Source organism: Myxine glutinosa, chromosome 1, assembly GCF_964187855.1.
Source record: "Myxine glutinosa chromosome 1, kmMyxGlut1.1, whole genome shotgun sequence".
NCBI lineage: Eukaryota > Metazoa > Chordata > Myxini > Myxiniformes > Myxinidae > Myxine > Myxine glutinosa.
In genome coordinates this window covers 396,131,095-396,155,016 of record NC_136261.1, presented here as the reverse complement: position 1 = coordinate 396,155,016, position 23,922 = coordinate 396,131,095, and the positions used below count along the sequence as shown (strand labels likewise).

The window sequence follows — 23,922 nt, the reverse complement described above, 5'->3', positions numbered from 1 at the left end:
AGCTTGGGAAAGTCTCCTCTTAGTCACACATGACCAAAACGCGACCCCCAAGGACAAAAGTCAGACCGAGAGAGAGCTCACAAAACCCATTTTCCTTTCCGAACCTTCTCACTCTGACGTCATCCCAATACCACGCCGACCAACGGCCGAGCTCTCTCGAAACACTCCATGTCTTCTCGACCAATGACTCGACTTGAGGTGTGGCCTGGTGGTTACGATCCCTGGGATGCGGGGTTTATTTGGCAATCCCCCTCCCCCCCCCCCCCTTCTCTCAAATCTTGTGTCTCAAACCCATCTCTCTCTGTACCCATCTTAAACAATCAGACCCAGCTGCTCCTGGATTCGCTGTCCTTCTCTCCTGACAAGGCTTAGAAGTTTCTGTGAAACCTCGACTCTGATTCTGCAACTGGACCAGACGGCGTCAGCCCCCGGGTCCCCAAATCCTGCTTTGCCGCTTTATCTCACCCTCTCCCTGTTCTCTTCACCCTTTCTTTTGCTCAAGATCATCTGCCATCTGCCATCTGCTTGGAAATCTGCCAACATTACCGCTTCACACAAAAAATGTGCAAAAACAGATCCTTGCAACGACAGACCAATCAGCCTGCTCCCAATAATCAGCAAGGTCATGGAATCCATCATCGCTTCTGACATCAAAACATTCCTCTTCTCCAACGCCTTGATCTTGGATCATAAATTTTGATTCAGACCAGGTCTTTCCACTCTGGGAATGCCGCTTCTGCTGTCTCAACAATGGATGGAGGTCCTCAATGCCCAACAGGAAATCAGAGCTGTATCCCTTGACAAATCACATCCTTAGATACATTCAGGCACCCCGCCCTGCACACCAAACTCTCCTCTTAACTTAAAGTATCATTGGAAACCTCCACGCATAGCTTGCAGACTTCCTTTCTCGTTGCAGCCAGCATGTGGCCCTGAAGGGAATTCTCTCATCGCCCATTAGTAGACCCCACTCTCTGCCGCTCCATAGCTGAACCCTCAAATCGGCAGGCAGCAGCCTCTTCACTCTTTGAAGACTTGGACAACATCACAAACTGGTCAAACAAGTGGAACATGTATTTCATTCCTGACAAATCTCACACTCTCACTTTGTCTCTCCGAAAAGACCGCCTACACAACCCTCCCATCCACTTTCTGAACAATCCTCTTGAAGGAGTTCTGTCACTCAAGCTTTTGGGTCTCACTATCTGCCATGATCTTTCCTGGGTAAACCACATTTCCAAGCTGCCCTCCAAATCCAGTCACCGTCTGAGCATCCCACATCATGCAAAGTCCTTACTAGGTACTTCTGAGCTCCTCACCACATACAAACCTTTCATCCACAGCTCAATGGAATACTGCTCTCCCCTCTGGGCTGGTGCTCCTGCCTCACTCCAAGCTCGGCTTCACACGGTTGAAACAAAAGCATTCAGAATCATTGGTATCTCCTGCAATAAAGCCGATCTGAGAGCCTTTCTCTCTGTCACCGCAGGCAGGTTAGTGGTCTTTGTCTTCTGCGACTCCTCTCTGGCCTCTCCCCCCCTGCTCTCTCTGTGCTCTGTCCACAAAATATTTATGCAGGACACACAAGATCTGCCAGCAACCCTCTTCTGGTGAAACTGCCAAAATTAAGACTCTCTGCTCACCTTCACTCTTTCAATTCCTCTTTTCTCCTGCCTCTGGAATAAACTCCCACCGATCTTCAATCACTCTCCTCACTCCAAGTCTTCAAAACAGTTGTTCACCACCATCTCTTGTCTTCCCCCATCCAAAACCTTGACCTTTTCTACCTCCGTTAAAACACCCCAAATCCACCTCTTTCAATCCCCAACTTCTTTCCTGAAATTCCTCGTAGTGTTCATTTGCTTTATACCGTGTACCCCTCCCTCCTCCCCCAGCCCCCACCTCCCACGGATCTACTGATGTCCCTGTTCTCCACTGTTGTTGTGCTTGTGTGCTTCCCTCTCCCTCTCCCCCTCTTGTCCCTCACTCCCTTCATTGTATATTTTATGTGTTTGCACATGTTTTCATGTTCAATGTGTTAGCTCTCACTTGGGCTTCGATTCTGTGTCCAAAAAAACATAAATAAAACGCAATAAGATAGAGACACACACATCTCGTTTTTTCATTTCTGTTCCTCACAATTCTGTCTCTCTCTTATTCACAGACACACACACACACACACACACACACACACACACACACACACACACACACACACACACACACACACACACACACACACACACACACACACACACACACACACACACACAGTTTTTTTTATTTTTGTTTCTCACAATTCTATCTCCTATGATTTTCAATTCGTATTTCTCTTTTTTAATTTTTATTTTAAAATGCATTTAATTAATTGTACAGTATTGGTTGTTCCTAAACTTAAATATAAATAATTTAAAGGATTTCTGTAAATATCAATTTCAGAACATCCCACATTCAACTTTTTTTAAAATTTTAAACCTCAAAATATAGTTCCTCTCCTGAAAGCAAGAGCCTTAACCTGTAAGCAATTGACTTGTTTCCCGAATGCACGGACCTTCAGCTGGGCACCATTCTTCCTCAAGGTTTCTATCCTTTCAGCCCAGGACCTCTCCAAATGGCGGATCCACAACCTCGATCATGGATCCACATCAATAGATGGTACATCAGCAGATCTACAACCTCAGTTGCGTCCAGGCAGTCAGTCAACTCATCAATGCAACATCATTTATTTCAACTTTACTCGCAGTGGGATTTGATGTATTATCATATATTTATAACTTTCCTTACACACTCCATAATATGATAATTTTAATGTGTTATCAAAGATTTATAACTTTCCTTGCACACTCCATAATATGATAATTTTAATGTGTTATCATATATTTATAACTTTCCTTACACACTCCATGATATAGTCTAACCTAGACGACAACCTTCATCACCTGTGATGTACAAAGTTTGCTCAAGGCATATAAAACAAAAATCAGGTTCTACGGGGGTATGTGAGGGGTTCGCGTGACTGTTGCTCCTGATTCAGGTGAGCTTCAGGAACTGCAGACCTATTTTTTGCTTTTGCCATGATCTGGAGTTATGAAAAGAGATACCTGCCTCGACAATGAACAGACCAGGTAGGTTCTAATATGGAGCCGAAACGACTTTTGAGAGAAGATTCTACAACTTTAGTTTTGGATGTAGCAGCTGGGAGCGACATTTTTTTCTGTACCAACGCCACAAACATCCCTCATCCATCTACAACCTTTATATCCTCTTCTAGACGACACATTGGACAAACAAGTTAATTATAAAAAAAATTCTGCCTGGTTTGTAGTTAAAAGGAAGAAAGAGGTTTCACCATCATTGCATGAAGTTTGGTGATGACGTCATATAAACCAATGCAGTGACTAAAACAAAACGAGTGAAAAACACCTCATCAAAAGAACAATCAAATACCTCAACATACATTCAATAAAAACTCGTTTATCTTCATTCCCGTCATCAACAAACAGAGAATTATTTTATCTTTAAATAAACGTTTTACAGATCTTTCTCAGTATTAATAATAAAATGAGAATCTCCGAACAAACCTCTTCAAATTCGACCCGATCGCGTGAACCTTTGTCCGTTGCAGCACGAGGCTCAGAAGAAGTTCACCCGGAAGTTCTTCATCGTCTTTGAAGACTTCCTGTTTATGCGCACCGTTCTTCTTCCTCTTTGAAAGAAGATTGTTTATGACGTCAGCAATTTGTATTTCGCCGCCACATTACAGTGCGAAAGAAAACAAAGATACAGAAGAATCAAGGACTGCTTCCGGGTTAGGAATGAACCACGTGCGAGTGACCGTTGCTCTGTCCCCAATGGCGGATTAACGCACGTGCATCATGGTCACGTGCCCAGGGCACACAAATTCAATGACGTCATGCAATTAGTGTAACCCGAGATCACGAGAGATGAGAGAGAACGTGAGACCGATCGCGGTCCACAATGTTTCGAGATGAGACTGAGGGAAGGTCTCACTTTACCCACAAAACCCATCACCTTGTGAGTGGTGGTAAACACAGCGAAAAGGGAATGGTCCATCTCGAGGAAATAAAGCTGTCACGTGATTAATCCATTTTAAAAAACGTTTTTCCCTGATGTTTTCCTGACGGGACGATTATAAAATTAACGTGTGAAGTTAGTATTGGTAAAAAACAGGTTAATTGGAATAATGAATAACTCAATGAATGTATACAAATGGAACAATAATCACATTAAAATTCTATAATTGCTATTGTTCATGCTTATCGATATTGTTTCTCAAATGCACATTATAATATATTGTACAATAACAAAAGAAGGTTAATTATAAAATGGAATAACCCGTGAATTCGGCGGAACGTTGCGGTTTTTAAAATCAGAACTCCTGTCCCGAAGATGATGATGAAACCAAACTACCCGAGGATGATGATGCAACCAAGCTAACGGAGGATGATGATGCAACCAAACGACCCAAGAATGATGATGCAACCTAACTATCAGAGGATGATGATGCAACCAAACTACCCGAGGATGATGATGATCCAGATCTCAGATCTCAGATGATGCTCAGATCCAGATCCGGATCCAGATCTTCACCAAAATCAAATCATTTCTTCATTTCTTTCAGAATAACGCACAAGATCAGTTGAAAAATCTTTGATTTGGCAAGAACTAAAAAGTTGCGAATGAACACACCAATGAAAGTGCTGGGGTGTGTCCATTCCTAATCAGCTCGTCCTATTCCTTGAACGTGTGTTCCTCGCTCCCCCCTCAGGAGACAAGCGTGGGGCTTCCCCTTCCCCTGAAGATCCCCCAATTCAAATTATTGGTGATCGTATCGGTATCCGATGGGTCCAAACCCATTGAGTCCTAATAATCCTATTAAATTGGTGGAATTTATCAAAAAAATAATTCGGCGATGTTTCGAGAGCTAAAAAGATGAGATCTGAAGATCGATGAATTTTTTTTTTGTATACAAGATCGAGGCTCGTGTAAGAGCTAACACTGATCACAAAAAGACAAACTGACACATAAAACATATGATAAGGGAGCAGGAGAACAAGATGGAGAGCAGGGACATCTGGAGATATGTGGGAGGGAGAGAGCTTGGGGGGAGGAGGCATGGGAGGGGGGGTGGGAGTGGTAAAAAAAAAAAAACACATGGACTAGGACTGCTAGGACTTCCAGGAAATAAGTCAGAATTTCAGAAGAGTGGATCTGGGGCGAATTAACGGTGGTAGAATAGATCAAGGTTTTGAATGGGGGAAGATAAGAGATGGTGGTGAACAACTGTTTAAAGACCTGGAGGGAGGAGTGGGATTGAAGAGAGTGAGGGAGTTTGTTCCAGAGGCGGGAGAAAAGAGGAATGAAGGAGTGAAGGTGAGCAGAGAGTCTTGATTTTGGCAGTTTAACCATAAGAGGGTTGCTGGCAGATCTTATGCGACCTGTAGGAATATTTGGGGGACAGAGCACAGATAGAGCTGAGAGAGCAGAATTTGTTCAGAGATTCGACAATAAACTCACCTGCTATTCACGAATGACAACTTGAGATCCTTAAATTTAACCAACGACACCAGGATGGCATTTTAGAGCTGAGTCCGGATTCGAATCCAGGCTTAGCAGCTCACAGGTGAATGCATAAACCTCCAAGTCATGTTCTTGTGGCCCATCACTGTTGTTTGTATTCTCATTTTTTTAAACGATTGGGCTCGGGGTTGTTGCTGTACCCTGTGCCGGAATTAAGCCTTGCCAGGGCGGGGGCAAAGAATATTTTGGGGCTGGTCTCAGTATGAGTGCCACCTCGGGGAGCACAGATTGTGTGAAGTTGAGTTAAAAATCTCTTGCCTCTTGTTCTGGCTTATTTCGATTTATAGTTAAAGAAGTTATATTCATAACATACGTTTTTTTTTTTTAACCTCATTTCATTCATTACCCTCACACATATAAACATGAAACTCACAGCCCTTCTTATGTCGTTCACTCACTCGGAATAATTCACGACTCACCTTACGCCGTTCACTCATACGGAACTTCGCACAGGCCTCCATTCCAATTTTGATCCCACCACCTTTTAGAGGCAATTTTTGGAATCAGTGACTGTGAATTACCATAAGAAAGTGTTCTTACTTTTATAAAATTTGACAAAACTCACATTTGGCCAAATTGGCGAATTAGCAGGGGTACCTGATTTTTACCCGATCCTGGTGGGGGATCTAAACAAAACCGAAAATCAGAAATATTTTCCAGAAATTCTATATGGAGCTTGTGTAATACAAAGTATGACTAGATCAATATGAGAATATTTTTTCAAAAACAGGGCATTTGGTGCACAGGATAATGGAACAACTCAAGGTCCTCCTTGCACCGTTCACTCACACAGAACATCTGGCCACTCACACACCACTCACTCACACAATTCACTTGTCTTTTTTGCTCGTTCCTGCATACCGCTCTATTTTAGTAAGAACAAAACGGATTATCGAGATTCGACCATTTCCAAACAGCTATTTTCGTGCGCAAAAAGAAAATTTTCACTCACTTTTTTGGGATGGTCAGGATCATGGGCCTGGAGCAAATTCCCCATTTTCCCTCGTTATAAATCCAGACACGATTGTCTGGAGGTATGCGCACTCACCTCCAAGCTGTCTACCCTAGGTTTGAATCCCAACCAGCGATCAATTGTCATCCTCGCAGTCTGGCAGGCAGAGTGATCCGTAAATGTGCGTCCTCGGATGAACGTTAAGCCTGATGACCTGTGTGCCAGCAATGGTCTATGGTGGACGTTAAACGTGATGCAGAGTCTTTTGTGAAGAGTCGGCAAGTTATCGCCAGCACCAAAACAAATTACAAATTACTGCCATGACTGACTGCTGACTGTAACGGAAAACCACCACAACATAACATTTGCCAAGGCTCCGCTTGGACAGCACCAACACTCCATTAAGAGTTAATGCATTTGATAAAATGACTGTAATCGGTCAGTATAGCCATCTCAGACAATTCAAATGGTCCCCTCGAACCATCACCATTGCAGCAGCTTGCGGGTGTCAGCCTAACCGAGGTACGAGGTCAGTTGAAACTCAGAACAGAAGATGGAAAAACAAAAATGTTGGGAATTTTTGGAATGCTGTGAAAATTTGAATTTTTGGAATGCTGTATGTCATTGCGAGAACTTTTTAACGCATTTCTTACATTTGTTTCGAGTTTGAAAATTAGAAGTCACTGCGACTGCATTTTAATACATTTTCAATGAATGGTTTGTATTGACGTTGGGGTTCTATGGATGTGGGTTGTGAGAGTAATGACGTGGATGAGGAATGGAAAAGTGGTGGTATTGGATGTGTGGTGGTTGAAATGATTGGAGGTTGAAGCTCATCTTTATAATATCTATATAATAATAGCGTAAGGACTCGACTTTGTTATCCCTTTTACGCCGCACCCAGTGACCCGATGCCCACGGCACTAATGGATTTATGATCTACGAACCGCGCTCTTTGTTTATCACGTACAGCCATACTCGAAAAATCTGAATTAGCCGACGTTGGGGCCCAAAAGCATCCGATTAACTGCCCATAACGACGCCATCTTACGACGCCATCGTATTGGTGTCTGCTGGGCGAAGCAAGCCGTCCGCAGATTGGAGAGGCGAAGGCGAAAGCAAGCCGTCTACTGAGTGGGACAATCCAGAGCATGCATTTGTGCCGGTGTCGGCGATCGTTGTTCATATATGCACTCTTCATTCTCATCTTTCTTCCTAACTCTTACTCGGACAAGCAAATCCCCAATGCCATCCATAATGGTACACTCTATCCATACACCACATCCTCCCTTCCGTGGATGTTCCACGGGGTTCGGCTAGTGATAAAATAATGAGGAATACATTATATGCAGGATTAACATTCAGGACAAAGGATCACTGTTGTGGAAGGAATTTGATCAATATCTAGAAGCAATATCTAGAATTGAATGCAAATCGGTGCTCAGTGGGACTGTGTGTGTATATACACTTGTGTGTGTATATGTGTGTGTGTGTGTGTGTGTGTGTGTGTGTGTGTTTTGTGTATATATATATATACATATATATATATATGTGTGTGTGTCTGCATGTGTATGTATGTGTGGCGTGTGTGTGTGTGTGTGTGTGTGTATTTGTAGTTGTGTGTGTGTATGTCTGGATGTATATATGTGTATATATGTATATATGTGCATATATATTATATATGTGTGTGTTGTGTATATATATATATATATATATATATATATATATAATATATATATATATATATATATATACATATATATATATATATATATATATATATATATATATATATATATATATATATATATATATATATATATATATATATATATATATATATAATATACATATATATATATAGTTGTGGATTTGAGAATTGTTGTAAATATCACCCTCCGTAGTGTAAAGGTCAAAGGTCGTCCTCCTAGTTAATCCATATACATGCACGTAGCAAATCATATACCCTTCTAAATAGTTATTTCATTCTTATGTGTATTAGATTAAGGCTGTGTCTTCCATTAATTGATACTGCATTGCACCGAATTCAAATAAGATAGGTCCCCTTTCGTTTCTCATCCCAGCGGTGGTGAGTGGTTTTCTATCCCAGTGGTGCGAGTGGTTTTCTATCCCAGCGGTTGCGAGTGGTTTTCTATCCCGCAAGACGCCATTGGCCATGTGCTCTGTCTCGGAGAAGAAGGGGGGGAGGAGCCGCCAAAGCACGGGCGTGGCCCGCCCCTCATCACCAGGAGGTGGAGCTAGGAAGCCTCGCGCCCAACCAGGACTCAGTGGGTATGGCTTGGTAGGGCGTGTGATATAACCCGCAGTGTGACGCCCCCACCAAGAGATGAGTGAGGAGAGGCGATCAAATAAGAAGGGAGAGGCACTCGGCAAATTCACTTAAGTTTCAAAGGGGGTCACGCATCGCGAAGCGAATGCTATTGAGAGAACGCACTGAGCCACTGAAGAGTGCGTTGTTCACGGTTATTAGAACTGTTCGCTTGTTACGTACTCAGCCGAGCCGTGAGGGTAACTGCCAAAGCCGGCCTACCATTGCCCTGTGATAGTTCCGCACACGCCAAACGATGCGCGGAGAGCTCCTGCCATCTGGTTCATCTGCTTCGCGGTGCGAGTTGGGGACTGGCGAACGAGCTACCTGGATGCCATACCTGAACCATCTCCTCCAGCCAATCCTACCTGCATTCCCCCCCCCCCCCCCCCCCAGTGTAAGTCTGACTGTCATCCGTCTTCTATGTTGTCCTGGGGTTTAAGTAAGCTTGTATAGGTAAGTTAAAATTGCACTGTGTCTTCTGGTCCTTCCATCCTTCTGTCTTATTTTCTTTTCTTTCCTTCTCCTTGGTTCCTTTAATTGTGTAAATAGTAGTAATAAATTATATTTGCATTTCCTACCTTCGTTCTTCTTCTTCATGCTCGTCCGGTCATCTTTGTGATTTCTCCATTGAAAACCTGTGGCGCGATTTTGGCCAACGTTTCAGGATCGGGTTTAGTCTCTGCTAATGGTTCGTGCCGCGGTTGCTAATCCGCTCGGCAATTAACATCTGTCCGCGGGTCCGCGAACGGGGTTGCGCACCTGCCTCTCCGAAGGGAGCTTGGGCAACTTCAGGACTCACGTCGGTCAGTCATACACAAGGGGATTAATCCCCCCTTCTTAAGGGAAAAAAGGCCGACGTAGAGATCCGCAACAATTGGTGTCAGGAGCGAGATTCGGACCTGAAGCGTGCTTAGCGCGCTCAAATTACGAGTGGCCCACAATTTTAATTAACATCCTAAATTTAAAATCGTGCCATGGATGGTCAAGGTGACCGGATGCCGGTGGGGGAATTAGAAGAGGGGTTAGGGGTAACCCAGGACCACAGGGGGGAAATGGAGGAAGAGAGCAATGAAGATGTGGTTGAGGGGGTATCAGGTGCACAAGATGGCGCCCTCGCGCACGTGGTTGGAGGGGCACAAAATGGCGGCTCGCATGAGGTTGCGGCGGCCGCGCCCCGCTGCACGAATAGGGGGAATTGATGTGCGGGACCTCATGGTGCAGATTAATGCAGCCATACTAATGGGGAATATAGGATTGGAAAACAGAATGGGGGAGCGATTGGGAAATCAAATCGGGGGGCGAGAAGCTAAATTTGAGGGTTTAGACAATAAATTTGGGGGGTTAGACAATAAATTTGAAGGTTTAGACAATAAATTTGAGGGGTTAGACAACGGGATGAAAGAGGTGAAGAATGGGTTAGGGGGATTAGAAAACACAATGGAAGGCAAATTGCGGGAAATAGGGGAGCAATCCGCCCGGGAAATTAAGCAGATGAGAGATCAGATAGAGGAGGTGAAAATCGGGTTGGAAACTAGATTGGATGCCCAGAGGAATTATTTGGAACAGATGAGGGCAGCATCTACCAAAGAGATGGGAGAAATGGGGGAGGAGATCAGACGAGGTGTGAGCGTGGAGATCTCGGGGGTACGCGAGGAGGTAAAGCGAGGTGAGGAGCGTATGGAGAAAGAGGTGAGAAATAGTATCCCTAGGTTACAGGGGGGAATAGAGGATCTGACGAGGGGAGTAGGACAGCTGACGGTGGGACAGAAGGAATTAGTGGATCAAGTAGAGAAGAACACTGCGATAATCGGGGGGTTAAAGGCGACGCAGAAAGACATAAAAAAGGAACTGGTAGCAACGAAGAGGGAATGTCAGATGGTACATGAGGGGTTGACAAAGAGGTTGGACAAGGTGACAGAAGCAATGGAGATGAAAGAACGGGAGGTGAGGACGCACATAGAAACGATTAAGGTGGCCTTAGAGGATGAAATTGAGGGGGCACACCGGGAGATGAAAGAGGTGAAGCAAAAATTAGAGAATGTGGAAGAGGGGGTGCGTGAAATTAAGAAGAGATGGAGGGAAACTAAGAGGGAGATAAAGGAGGAGGTGATGGAATTGGTACAAGGTCTGTGCTCAAATCATGATGATGTGCTTACTAACCAAATAAAGAGTTTGCAGGTGGCGGAAGAGGAGCGAAGAAGAGGTGCCGAGGTGAGTGGCGATATACTCGGAAATGCAAATGGTGCAAGGGGAGATTTAGTCGGCTTGCTTGTTGGGTTAGACCCGGGTGTTCGTGAGGGACCAATGGTGAGGTGTATGACTGGTCCGGAGTGTATGGATAGAGGAGGTGTGCAAGGAGGTCTGACTATGGGGAGTGAGAGGGGTATTGGTGAGCAAGGGTGTGCGGGTATGGAGTGGGTAGCGGGTTGCGGAAGGGCGACCCAGGCATCGACACCAAGAGGGGTAGTGTTTGGAGGGACGGGGGATGCGCGGGAGCCCCCCGGGAATAGTGTACTGTGGGGGCCCGAACGATTTGGTCCCGCGCTGATCCCACAAGGAGTGACGCATGGGGTCCGGCCTTCGGGCACCCACAAAGTCCCACTCGTGCTGTATGACGGCAAGAGTGATCTGAGGGTGTACCTGGCGCAGTTTGAATACGTGTGTAGAGGCAACGGTTGGAATCTGGACGAAGGTGGAGTACACCTTGTGGGAGCACTGCGCGGTGCGGCGGCGGAGGTTGATAGCTTTACCACCGGGTGCTCTCACCCTGCCAGCTCTCCGCGCGGCCTTAATTAACAGATTCAGAATTGAACAGCAAAGCGAGCTTGTTAAAGCTCAGCTTGCTCAGCGAAAACGCAAGCCCCAGGAGACCATCGGGGAACTTGCCCATGACATTCGCCATGCAGTCGGAATCGCACACGCGGACATGGCAGCGAGTTCCCAGGAAAGCCTGGCCCTGGATAACTTTATCCAGGCTCTTCCGGATCTGGAGCTCCGACAACAGCTCGCCATGTGGCGCCCGCAGACCATGAGTCAGGCGGCTGACGCTGCAGCCCGTTGGGAAGCAGCGAGGCTGCTGGCCCGGGGAGGTGAGTGCCACGCAGTGGCGGTGCGTCAGGTAGGGCCCGTGATGGGTGGCAGCCCCCCTAGGGGGCCCGTCCCCAAAGGGGGCCTTGACCTGGAGAGCATGGTCCGGAGGTTGGTGGACTGGCGTCTAGCGGGACCTGGACCATGGCAGGCAGCTCCAGCGGTGGCACCTGGTAGTCCACGGCAAAGTACCCCAATTCGGACATTCGGGGGGGGGGGGGGATTTGGAATACCGGAGGCAAGCACCTTACCAGGTGAGGTGCTATAATTGTGCTCGGCTGGGTCACCGTGCGTGGGAGTGTCGAGATCCGCACCGGGACGGTCCCCGCCAGCCGATGCCCTCAACCCCAACCCCTATCGATCGGCGGCCTAGCCGACCTCAGACACCCCCCCCCCCCCCCCGCCAGGGCCCGTGAAACTAGAACGTGCTGGGCATGCAGGGCGTTGTTCGGCAGTAGGGGATGGAGAGGAGCCCTCATTGATGCGACAGGTCATTCATTGTGGCCAAGTTGGAACTGGTAGTTTAACAATTCAATGCAAAATTGCCGGCATGGGGGTAGACGCCGTTGTGGACACGGGAGCCAGCGCCATGATCATCAGCCCCGTGATCCTTAATTTGAGTGCAGACGGCTGGGATAAAATCCAGCATCTGGAAAATCATAGATTGCAGTTGACTACCGGGGGAACGGCTCCGATCATACGGCATGGTTTTTTGACCCTCAAGTTGGGATCGGTAAAGAGAGAGATAGAAGTTTGGGTGGCGGAGGTGTGCGACCTATGCTTAAAAGGGTTGGATTTGTTGACTGCCAGCGGTTGTAAAATCGACTTGAGCCAGGGGATCCTGCAAGTGGGAGTGGAAGAGCTACCATTGGAGGGGGTGAGCACGGCCGAGAGGGTGGAGCTCGAGGCTCCTGAGGCCGTGACCATCCCTCCGGGGGCCGAGGCCATAGTGCAGGCCCGATGGTCAGCTCGCCCGGCATGGCAGGAGTCCTGCGGCCTGGTCGAACCGGTGGCAGCGCGATCCATACCTGGTTTAATCGTGGGCCGCACCCTTGTAAAAACGGACGGGCCGGTGGTGGCCGTTCGAGTCATTAATATTAGCACAGAACCACGCACTATAGTGAGGGGCACGAAGGTAGCTGGCTGCACCCCAGTTAGAGAAGTCGCGTCAGTGAGGTGCGAGAACGTCCAGCCGAGCCGGCCCCAGGGGGAGCCTTCAATAAATAGAAGGAATTGGCCCGATCCCATTTGCGAGATGGTAAATCGTCGTAGCGTAGAGTTGGGAGGTACCCAGAGGGAGGCCTTACACAAACTGGTTGGATCCCATTTGGATCTCTTCTCCTTGTCCCCCGAGGATATTGGACGTACGGGCCTGGTGAAACATCAGATCCACACCGGTGAGGCCCGGCCTATTCGTCAGCCCGCCCGACGGTTCCCTTGGAGCAAGAGGGCGGAAGCTGACGAGCAGGTTGAAAAGATGCTCGATGCAGGCGTCATCGAGCCCTCGGGAAGTCCCTGGATGTCACCTGTTGTGCTGGTTAAAAAGAAAGATGGGACCACGCGTTTCTGCATGGACTATCGCCAGCTAAACAACGTGACACTCAAGGACTCATATCCCCTGCCAAGAATTGATGACACCCTCGATGCCGTTGTGGGCTCAAATTGGTTCACCACTTTGGACCTCAGGAGTGGGTATTGGCATGGCATTTTGCCATATGCACCATATGCATCAGGAATGGAGATGGATAGGACAGGGAAGGAGAAAATGGCATTTTCCACAGGTAAGGGGCTGCATCAGTTCACTGTGATGCCGTTTGGTTTGTGTAACGCCCCCGCCACCTTTGAGCGATTAATGGAACATGTACTAGGCGGCATGCCATGGCAATCATGCCTGGTATACCTGGATGACGTCCTAGTACATGCCAAGACCTTCCCCGAGGCTTTAGCTAATTTGGACCAGGTGTTCGGGTGCCTCAGACAGGCAGGGTTGAAATTGAGCCCGAGTAAGTGCACCTTGTTTGCAAGAGAGGTGGCCTATCTAGGTCACGTTATCGGTCGCGAGGGGGTAAAAACGGACCCAGGCAAAATTACAGCGGTAGAGGAGTGGCCCGCACCACGTACCATCAAAGAGGTGCGGGGATTTTTGGGACTCTGCTCCTACTACCGGCGTTTTGTGGCGAAATTTGCGGAGTTGGCCCGTCCCCTCCACCGGCTTACGGAGAAGGGGACGCGATTTAATTGGACAAGGGAGTGCCAAGAGGCCTTCCTAAAATTGAAGGGGTGTTTGACATCCGCACCCCTTCTAGCTTACCCCACTAGCGACGGGACATTTACCCTGGACACGGATGCGAGCCAGGAAGGATTGGGCGCAGTTTTGTCTCAGACACAGGAGGGCGTGGAGAGAGTGATTGGTTATTATAGTCGGGCCTTAAGTAGGCCCGAGCGAAATTATTGCGTAACCCGCAAGGAATTATTGGCTATGCTGGCTGCCATGAACCATTTCCACCCGTACCTGTACGGGCGGAAATTTTCGGTTCGAACTGACCATTCCTCCTTGCAATGGCTCCTTCGGTTCAAGGAACCGGAGAGCCAAATTGCAAGGTGGTTGGAAAAGTTGCAGCAGTACGATTTTAATGTGACCCATAGGGCCGGGAAGGCCCAGGGTAATGCTGAACCACTCTCTCGGCATCCTTGTCTGGGGGAAAACTGCAAATTTTGTGCGAGACACGAGGAGAGGGAACAATTGGGCGATTCTGCCCTGATTCTCGTCGTCCGGGCAACCTGGGTGAGAGGGCCAATTTTGCCACTAACCGCAGATGAAGAATTTGGAACTTTGGCGTGGAGCACGGCCCAGCAGGAGGATCCCGTTCTGGGGCCGGTGTTCAAATGGGTCAAATTGGGGCAAAGACCAAAGGGGGAAGAGGTCACCCCCCTCGGGCCGCAAACAAAGGCGTATTGGGCTCAGTGGCAGACCCTGGAATTGAAGGATAACATCTTATATTGCAAGTGGGTGGAGGTTCCCTCTGAGAGAACTTCCTGGCTGGTGATAGTCCCTGACAAATTTAAGAACGTCATATTACAACAGGTGCATGGTACCCGCTCCCGCGGCCATTTGGGCAGGACAAAGACAACATCTCGGGCCCGCCGGAGGTTCTATTGGGTGAATATGTGGCGTGACATACAGGACTGGTGTCGGAGATGCGACGCCTGTTCTGCCAAAAAGGGGCCAGCATGGAGGATGAGGGCCCCCCTTCAATTACACCAGGTGGGGGCCCCCCTTGAGCGTGTCGCTATGGATATCCTAGGACCACTATCCCGCACCCGCCAAGGTAATAAGTACATCCTCATTGTAATGGACTATTTCACCAAGTGGCCGGAGGCCTACGCCCTCCCCAACCAAGAAGTCGGGGTTGTAGCGCAGGCCTTCGTGGAAGGATTTGTATGTCGGCACGGGATTCCACAGGAGCTGCACAGCTGGAGTCCATCAGGGTCGAAATTTTGAAAGCCAATTGCTAAAAGATGTGTGCAGACTCCTGTCAATTCGGAAAACCAGTACCACGCCCTTGCGGCCACAATCTGACGGGATGGTGGAAAGATTCAATCGAACATTGATCCAACAACTGGCATTGTTCACCACCAACCGTCAGGATGACTGGGACGAACATCTCCCGTACTTGTTAATGGCCTACCGAACTAGCCAGCACAGAGCCACCGCATGCAGTCCAGCGTTGCTTATGTATGGGCGGGAGTTGCGGGCTCCCGCCGACTTGCTATGCGGTCCCGTGCCAGACACCACGGATACACCACCGAGGGAGGGTTACGCATATCACCTGGAGGAAGGCATGGAGCGGGTCCATGCCTTCACGCGCGGCCAGCTCCATCTGGCAGGGGCCAAGATGAAGCGCAGGTACGACCACCGGAGCCAGGGGAGTCAGTACGCTCAGGGGATGAAGATTTGGTTCTTTAATCCCCGGAGGCGGAATGGTAGGTGCCCAAAACTCACCTCCCCCTGGCAAGGCCCGGGAGTCGTCCTGTCGCAAGTCTGTGACGTGGTAGTTAAGATCAAAATGGGGCCACGGACCCTCCCTCGGATCGTCCATGCCAACCGGATGAGACCTTATGCCGGCAAGCAGGTGCCCTCATGGATAGCCTCGGCTCTAGATGCCGAGGCAGGACCCAGTACCTCTTGCGACGGGGGCTCGTAGTGTCAGAGGACTGGGTGGGGGGGGGGGGGGTGATAGTGGGACATGCCCGATATGGGGGATGGCAACTCTGACATCCACTCACATAAAAGGGGGCACATGAGCGCTAGCTATGGGGTTTATGGCAGTGTAAGCTCGCCGAGGGAGGGTTAGGATAAGATGATAGGGACCTAGAGATGACCATAGTATAGGTAACTGTAGATTTAAGTAGCAACATTGGACAGGTAGTGGGGACATAGAGAGGGTAGTTGGATTATAATGACGAGGGAGCGCAATAATATAAGGGGCGACGGGGAAGCGCGAGTTTTAGCAGGGCACCAGGAAGGTCAGATGATGCCGTGTGTGTGTGAGAGTATTGATATCGAGTAAATGAGGAATTGCTAGGCAATGCTCGGGAGAGATGTGAGTTGTATTGAGCATGGAAGTGTATGAAGCAGCGTATGAGGAATAATTGATTGTGCATTGTATTGAATGAATGGTCCTGGAGGAAGGAGGGTGCAGGTGGCACCAGGTGTGATTGCACAGGTGTGCAAGTGAACAGGTGTATGGAGCAGTGTATGACTGAGTAATGGTGATTGTGTGTTGTGTTGACCGAATGGTCCTGGGAGGAAGGATGGTGCAGGTAGCACCAGGAGTGATTGCACAGGTGTGCAAATACAGGTGTACGGAGAATGGTTGTATGGAATACATGGAGTATGGAATATATGGAGTATGGAATGGATGGTGTGGAGTGAGTATGGTAGAAACTGTGGAGTGGAGTGGATGGTGCAAAGGCAGTGGATGGGGAGGATGGACCCCATCACGAATACACGGGGAGGGTAGTTTAAGAGTTAGGTAGAGGGAGTAGGTAAATTGTGGTTGGATATTGGCATCTGTGATGCGTGTGGAAGAATGGTGTTTGGATGGGTGCATTAGTGTCGTGGAAATGGCTGGGCGTGTGGCCTGTTAGTGTGTGTAGTTGAATGGGCACTCTGCCACTGTTAGGATGTCGGCCAGGTGAGGCCGCAGGTGGGCTCTGGGAGCCGGTAGAGTTGTGGATGGGGCCCGAGGATCCAGAGGACGGACCCGGGTAGCCCAGTGCCAGAGAGGGCACCGAGTGGGGAGAGCGCCAGAGGGCCTTCCCCAGGTAGATAGGTTAGGGTAAGGAGCAGGTAAGCTCGGAGGCAACTGAAGTGGTGGAGGTGTGCAGGTGGGTAGACCTGCTGGGAGAGCCACATGACCCAGTCCTGAAATTGTGCAAAGGCACAGGGAGTTGAATCGGGGGAGTGAGACCCCAAATTGATGAAGCACCACAGTTTGGGCAATGGGAATTGGTTCTTAAAACCGCATAGAGTGTAAGATTGCCAATGGATTGGCAGGGAAAGACCCCGGGTAGTGTAAAGTGTGTTAATGTCATTTAGGAAGTAGTTAGGATTGAAATCTCCTCGCACCATCTACATCCACTCACCTGAGGTAACGACGGTGCTCCACACCATGCCATGGTTTGTTGTTGTTATTTTTTTTGTGCAAATGTTTGGAATGTGAGATGCATCATGACGTGGGTGAGACATTGTGCTTTGTGTTCCATCTCTCCCTCCTTATGAGGATTGATGATGAATTGGTGATGGCAAATTTAGACAATGGGATTGTGACGACGAATTTGGTATCGGGGAAATATGGGGAAGACGTGACGGTAGTGACGAATTTGTAATGTGTAGATTTTTGTAAATATGGGGTAAGGGCAAGGGTAGAACAGGTAACAGGGGGGGGGGGGGGTGATGTATGGTAGGGACGAGCTTTTCTCCGCTCAGTCTCCAGATGCACCTCACCTTGCATTGCCTTTATTGATGTGTACCCTTGTGACCTTACCCCTCACTCACCTGTCCTCTCTGTCTTCCTTCCCTGACCCATGGATCGTGCTCTCTGGGCACCGAGGGGAGCGTGCGGGAGTCCGCCATTGTGTGCCAGATCCCCCGGAACCAGCTGCTTGCATCGATGCACCACTTATGGACCACATGTCTGTGGCTGAGCACCACTCATGGACCCCACGGGTTGGGGCATGGCCCCTCTGCTGGAAACGGCCACAATGGCCCAGGATCTTGATTGCGGACCTCAGTAACGTGGCACCTATGCCATACAGGTGAACCACCCCTAGTCGGCCCCTGTGGGCCATAAATAAAAAGTGGACGCGTTTTGTGCTTTTTATTATATCCAAATAGGCCGCCAGCAAGAAGACGAAGAAAGACAACATCAGGAAGAACATTGGCCAGCAGAGGGAGCCGAAGAGGAAGACCAGCACCAGGGGTTTGTGTTTGTTATTATGAACTGTGGTGACTGTGCACTCCGGTGCGTTTATGGTGCTTTATGGTGCTCTTTGTTGGTGCTGGTGCGACGATGCAGCGCAGGCTGTCTCCCCGCCCAAAAAGAACAATCGCAGGTCCTGGGTTGCATTTTGTAAATAGACCAAGTAGCGTCACTTGTAAATAATGCTCCCCACCGTTCATGTATAGATTGAAGACAATTCCACAATTTGTTTAGCTGTGGGCGTAAATCTGTTAGATAGGGTGCAATGCAGCAGGGGGACATACTTATTTGTGTTTTAAAACTGTCAATGACACTGACTCAGGGTCAGGTTAAATGTAGAGGGAACTACACTTACGTGCCACACTAAAGTTAAAGTTTTATAGGCCTGAGGACGTGCCTAGAGGATGAGGGTGCAGTGTTGTGGATTTGAGAATTGTTGTAAACATCACCCTCCGCAGTGTAAAGGTCAAAGGTCGTCCTCCTAGGTAATCCATATACATGCACATAGCAAATCATATACCCTTCTAAATAGTTATTTCCTTATTATGTGTATTAGTTTAAGGCTGTGTCTTCCATTAATTGACACTGCATTGCACCAAATTCAAATAAGATAGGTCCCCTTTCGTTTCTCATCCCAGCGGTGCGAGTGGTTTTCTATCCCAGCGGTGCGAGTGGTTTTCTATCCCGCAAGACGCCATTGGCCATGTGCTCTGTCTCGGAGAAGAAGGGGGGAGGAGCCGCCAAATCACAGGCATGGCCCGCCCCTCGTCACCAGGAGGTGGAGCCAGGAAGGCCTCGAGCCCAACCAGGATTCAGTGGGTATGGCTTGGCAAGATTTGGCAATTGATTTGGCAATTGATTTGGCAAGAACGAAAAAGTTGCTAATGAACACACCAATGAAAGTGCTGAGGTGTGTTCATTCCTAATCAGCTCGTCCTATTCCTTGGACATGTGTTCCTCGCCCCCCCCCTCAGGAGACAAGCGCAGAGATGAGCGAGAAGAGGCGATCAAATAAGAAGGGAGAGGCACTTGGCAAGTTCACTTGAGTTTCAAAGGGGGTCACGCATCGCTAGCGAATGCTATTGAGAGAACGCACTGAGCCACTGAAGAGCGCGTTGTTCACGGTTATTAGAACTGTTCGCTTGTTATGTACTCGGCCGAGCCGCGAGGGTAACCGCCAAAGCTGGCCTACCATTGCCCTGTGATAGTTCCGCACACGCCAAACGACACGCGGAGAGCTCCCGCCATCTGGTTCATCTGCTTCGCGGTGCGAGTTGGGGACTGGCGAACGAGCTACCTGGATGCCATACCTGAACCAACTCCTCCAGCCAATCCTACCTGCATTCCCCCCCCCACCCCCAGTGTAAGTCTGACTGTCGTCCGTCTTCTATGTTGTCCTGGGGTTTAAGTAAGCTTGTATAGGTAAGTTAGAATTGCACTGTGTCTTCTGGTCCTTCCATCCTTCTGTCTTTATTTTCTTTTCTTTCCTTCTCCTTGGTTCCTTTAATTGTGTAAATAGTAGTAATAAATTATATTTGTATTTCCTACCTTTGATCTTCTTCTTCATGCTCGTCCGGTCGTCTTTGTGATTTCCCCATTGAAAACCTGTGGCGCGATTTTGGCCAACGTTTCAGGATCGGGTTTAGTCTCTGCTAATGGTTCGTGCCGCGGTTGCTAATCTGCTCGGCAATTACCATCTGTCCGCAGTCGCGAACGGGTGCGCACCTGCCTCTCCGGAGGGAGCTTGGGCAACTTCAGGACTCACATCGGTCAGTCATACACAAGGGGATTAATCCCCCCTTCCTAAGGGAAAAAAGGCCGACATAGAGATCCGCAACAATATATATATATATATATATATATATATATTGTTACAGACGTGGCTTAGATGTTATTTACCGAGCGGTTTTGGTATGACCACGTCTGCACAAGTTACCCGATTATACCCGAACGTTGACTAATCGCGCTACGCTAGGTCAATAAAGGCAATAAAGGAAAAGGACACACGGCTGGGTTTCAAATGACACGACACCCAGGGTTCAGTTCTCAAGACCTCCGGAGGAGGTTATATTAAGGCGGAAGGTTAGATTACAAGGACGAGAGGTACAGAATAGAAAGACAAGCACTTAGACACACTCTTATATTATTCCCAACAGACGACAGATAAACGGGACAAAAGGCTGACTCACACGGGGTTTGATGGCTATGAAAGGCAGGATCGATGGCTCCAGGTGCACCTGGGCTCAAAGGTCAGAATCGACTCGGTCCGGTCCAGAGATGCGGGGAGGTATTCAGCGCTCGTACGTGGCAACTTCTCTCTCCAGGCTGGGGGCGCATCTCACGTCACGTCCGCTACGTGGCCGCGTATATCCGGCGGGGAGTGACACGCCCTCGGCTCGTTAGCTCCGCCTCGTGGAATCGGCACGTTGCTTCTCATTGGGTGCGTGCGGGGGGTTTACCAGGCTCTGCCCTTGACGAGGAGCTGACAGCCAGCCCCTTTGTGGTAACCCCGTGGAGCGCATGGTCTGGAGCGCATTGTCAATGTCGGCTAACCGAGCCGGTGTCAGGACGCACACTCCCCCCCGCGCAGCGCCGTGCCCCTCTGTTGTTGTTGTTGTTGTTTGGGGAAGAAGATGGGAGGAGGTATGGGAAAGGTCCTAAACTCACTACTGGTGCCATATAATCACATTCTGGTGCAACGAAGAGTCAGAATTAATGGAAAGGAGTCCTTAACTGACATAGACTAAGAATAACTAGCAAGATGTCCGAAAGTTGTCTACGTGAGATGCGGTGGACCTGGGCACGACATTTAATGGGGGAAAAAGGGGAAGGTCGGCTCTACTGATTGTTGTTTACAGACAATGGGACTAGGGAATGGGGGATTGGGGATAGTTGGGGAGTATTGGGGAAATAGGGGAATATTTACAAGCGGATATGGAGGCCAAATTCCATATTCGCAACATTGCACCCTTCTCTACCCTCGGGGCGTCCCGACCCGATAAATTTTTACCTACTTTAGTGTGGCACGCAATGTAGTTCCCTCTACTATTAACTCTACCCTGAGTGCGACAGTTTTACAGATATTCACAAATGAGTAAATATGTCCCCCTGCGACGTTGCACCCTTCTCCTCACAGAAACACACCCACAGGATAACCGAATCCGGAAAGAATCCTCAAACTAAACATACAGCCGGTAGGGAGCATTATTTACACAAGACTACGCTGATATTTACACTACGATCCAGGACCTGTTTTTGGAGGAACACATGCAGATGTTATGCATAGAGAGAGCACGCATGCTAGCATCGATACACCAACCCACGAGTGCTCTGTGGCCTACGGCCTTTAATAATGTGCAGAGCACCCCTTCCAAGCATCAAGCACCACCCCATCACACAGTGAGCACCATCCGGTGCACCAATAAAGTGTTTACAAATCACCGGTGGTGTCGCAGCCGGCCGATGTTCTGCCGCTGGTCTTGCCTTCATGTGGTGCACTTGGCCTTCTTACTTCTTTTAAACAAAATAAAGAAAGGCGCCAACCGCGTCCATTTCTTTATTGTGGCCGTCAGGGGGCCAACTATAAGTGGTTCACCTGTATGGCATAGGTGCCACGTTGACCCATAGGTCCATCCACGGGTGGTGCTTGGCCGCAAAAGAGCTGCGGTCCATTGTGGGTGGCCACAAACATTGCGGTCCATATGGTGTATCGATCCAAGCAGCAAACAGCGAAAGTGCAGGCCCACAACTGCGAAGCCAGCACCTCTCTCTCCTCTCTCTCTACCCCAAAGCCAGATCCTCGGAGGTGGGAGACAAAAGAAGCAGACAAGTGAGTAAGGTGGTAAGGGCGCAAAAGTGCACGCAATGCAAGGTAATGCACACTGGGGGCACATGGGAACCAGGTGAGACAGGTACGTTCCTACCGTACGCCCCCCCCCCCACCAGGTAACCTACATGGCCCCTCCCTTACCCCTTACTGTATCCACAAAACACAACACTACCCATAAACATCTACTTTACAAATCAACAAACATCCCTACTGTCTTCCCCGTTCCTCCCATAAACCAAATTCGTCTTCTCTCCCTCCTAACCAATCAAATTTGCCATTTTCAACTTTCATCAAAATTTGCCATCTCCAACTGAACATCAAAATTTGCCATTACCAATTCATCATCAGTCCCTCCTAGGGAGGGAGAGATGGAATCACCCCAATGTCTCATCCACGTCGTGATGCGTCTCACTAATCCAACAGCAGTCCTTACTTCCTGCAACAAAACAAAGAAAACACAGGTGTGGAGTCATCATCATCACCACAGGTAAGTGGCTGCGTATGGTGCGACAGGTTCATCAATCCTAACTATTTCCTAAATGACTTTAACAACTTTACACTACCCGGGGTCTTTCTCCGGCCAAACCATTGGCCCTCTTACACTATGGGTTCTAAAAACCAATTCCCATTGGCCAAACTGTGGTGCTTTTCAATTTGGGGTCTCACTCCCCCGATTCATCTCCCGGTGCCCTCGCACAATTTCTGGGCTGTGGCGTGTACCTCTCCCAGTGGGTCTACCCACCTGCACACCTCCACCACTGCAGTTGCCTCCGAGCTTACCTGCTCCTTACCCTAACCTAACTACCTGGGGAAGGCCCTCTGGCGCTCTCCCCACTCAATGCCCTCTCTGGCACTGGGCTGCCCGATCCACACCCGGGATCCTCAGGCACCCACTCACAACTACCGGCTCCCAGAGCCCACCTGCGGCCTCACCTGGCCGACATCCTCACAGTGGTGGAGTGCCCAACCAACTACACACACTAACAGGCTACACGCCCAGCCATTTCCACGACACTAATGCACCCATCCAAACATCATTCTGCAACCGCACCACAAATGCCAATATCCAACCACAATTTACCTGTACCCTCTACCTAACACTTACACTACCCGCCCCGGGTATCCGTGAAAGGGGTCCACTCTTCCCCCATCCACACCTTCGCACCATGCACACCACTCCGTACCACTTACTCCAACTCTCTCCACACACCTGTACCTGCACACCTGTGCTCTCATTCTTGGTGCCGCCTGCACCCTTCTCTCCCCAAGCGCATTCGCGCTGATCCACCACACTCACTACTCATCCATTGCTCCACACACCCGTCCAGTTGCACACCTGTGCAATCACACCTGGTGCCACCTGCACCCTTCTCTCCCCAAGCGCATTCGCGCTGATCCACAACACTCATTACTCACACACTGCTCCACACACCTGTCCAGTTGCACACCTGTGCAATCACACCTGTTCAATTCTCACACACACGGCATCATCTCAGCTAACTACTCCCTTCTGAAACTTGCGCTTCCCAGTCGTCCCTTTAAACTATTGCGCTCCCTCGTCATTATCATCCACACTCATCTACCTGCGTCCCCACTACAGGTATCAGTCACTAACTAAACTTAACGTTACCTAATG

General features: G+C 48.9%; 1 protein-coding gene across 2 annotated transcripts in view; it reads right to left on the bottom strand.

The window, feature by feature from the left end:
• Positions 1 to 22,263, bottom strand: part of LOC137416712 (uncharacterized) — a 418,237-nt gene extending 395,974 nt beyond the window's left edge. Inside the window, exon 1 of one of the 2 annotated variants that reach the window (XR_013621887.1) lies at positions 22,053 to 22,263. Coding sequence is in view for 1 of the 2 variants with exons in the window: in XM_068102333.2 (XP_067958434.2) it covers positions 22,053 to 22,158 (106 nt within the window). In the remaining variant the exon portion in view is untranslated. The remainder of the gene's footprint in view (positions 1 to 22,052) is intronic. The other variant, XM_068102333.2, reaches the window with a different exon arrangement.
• Positions 22,264 to 23,922: the final 1,659 nt, after the last annotated feature.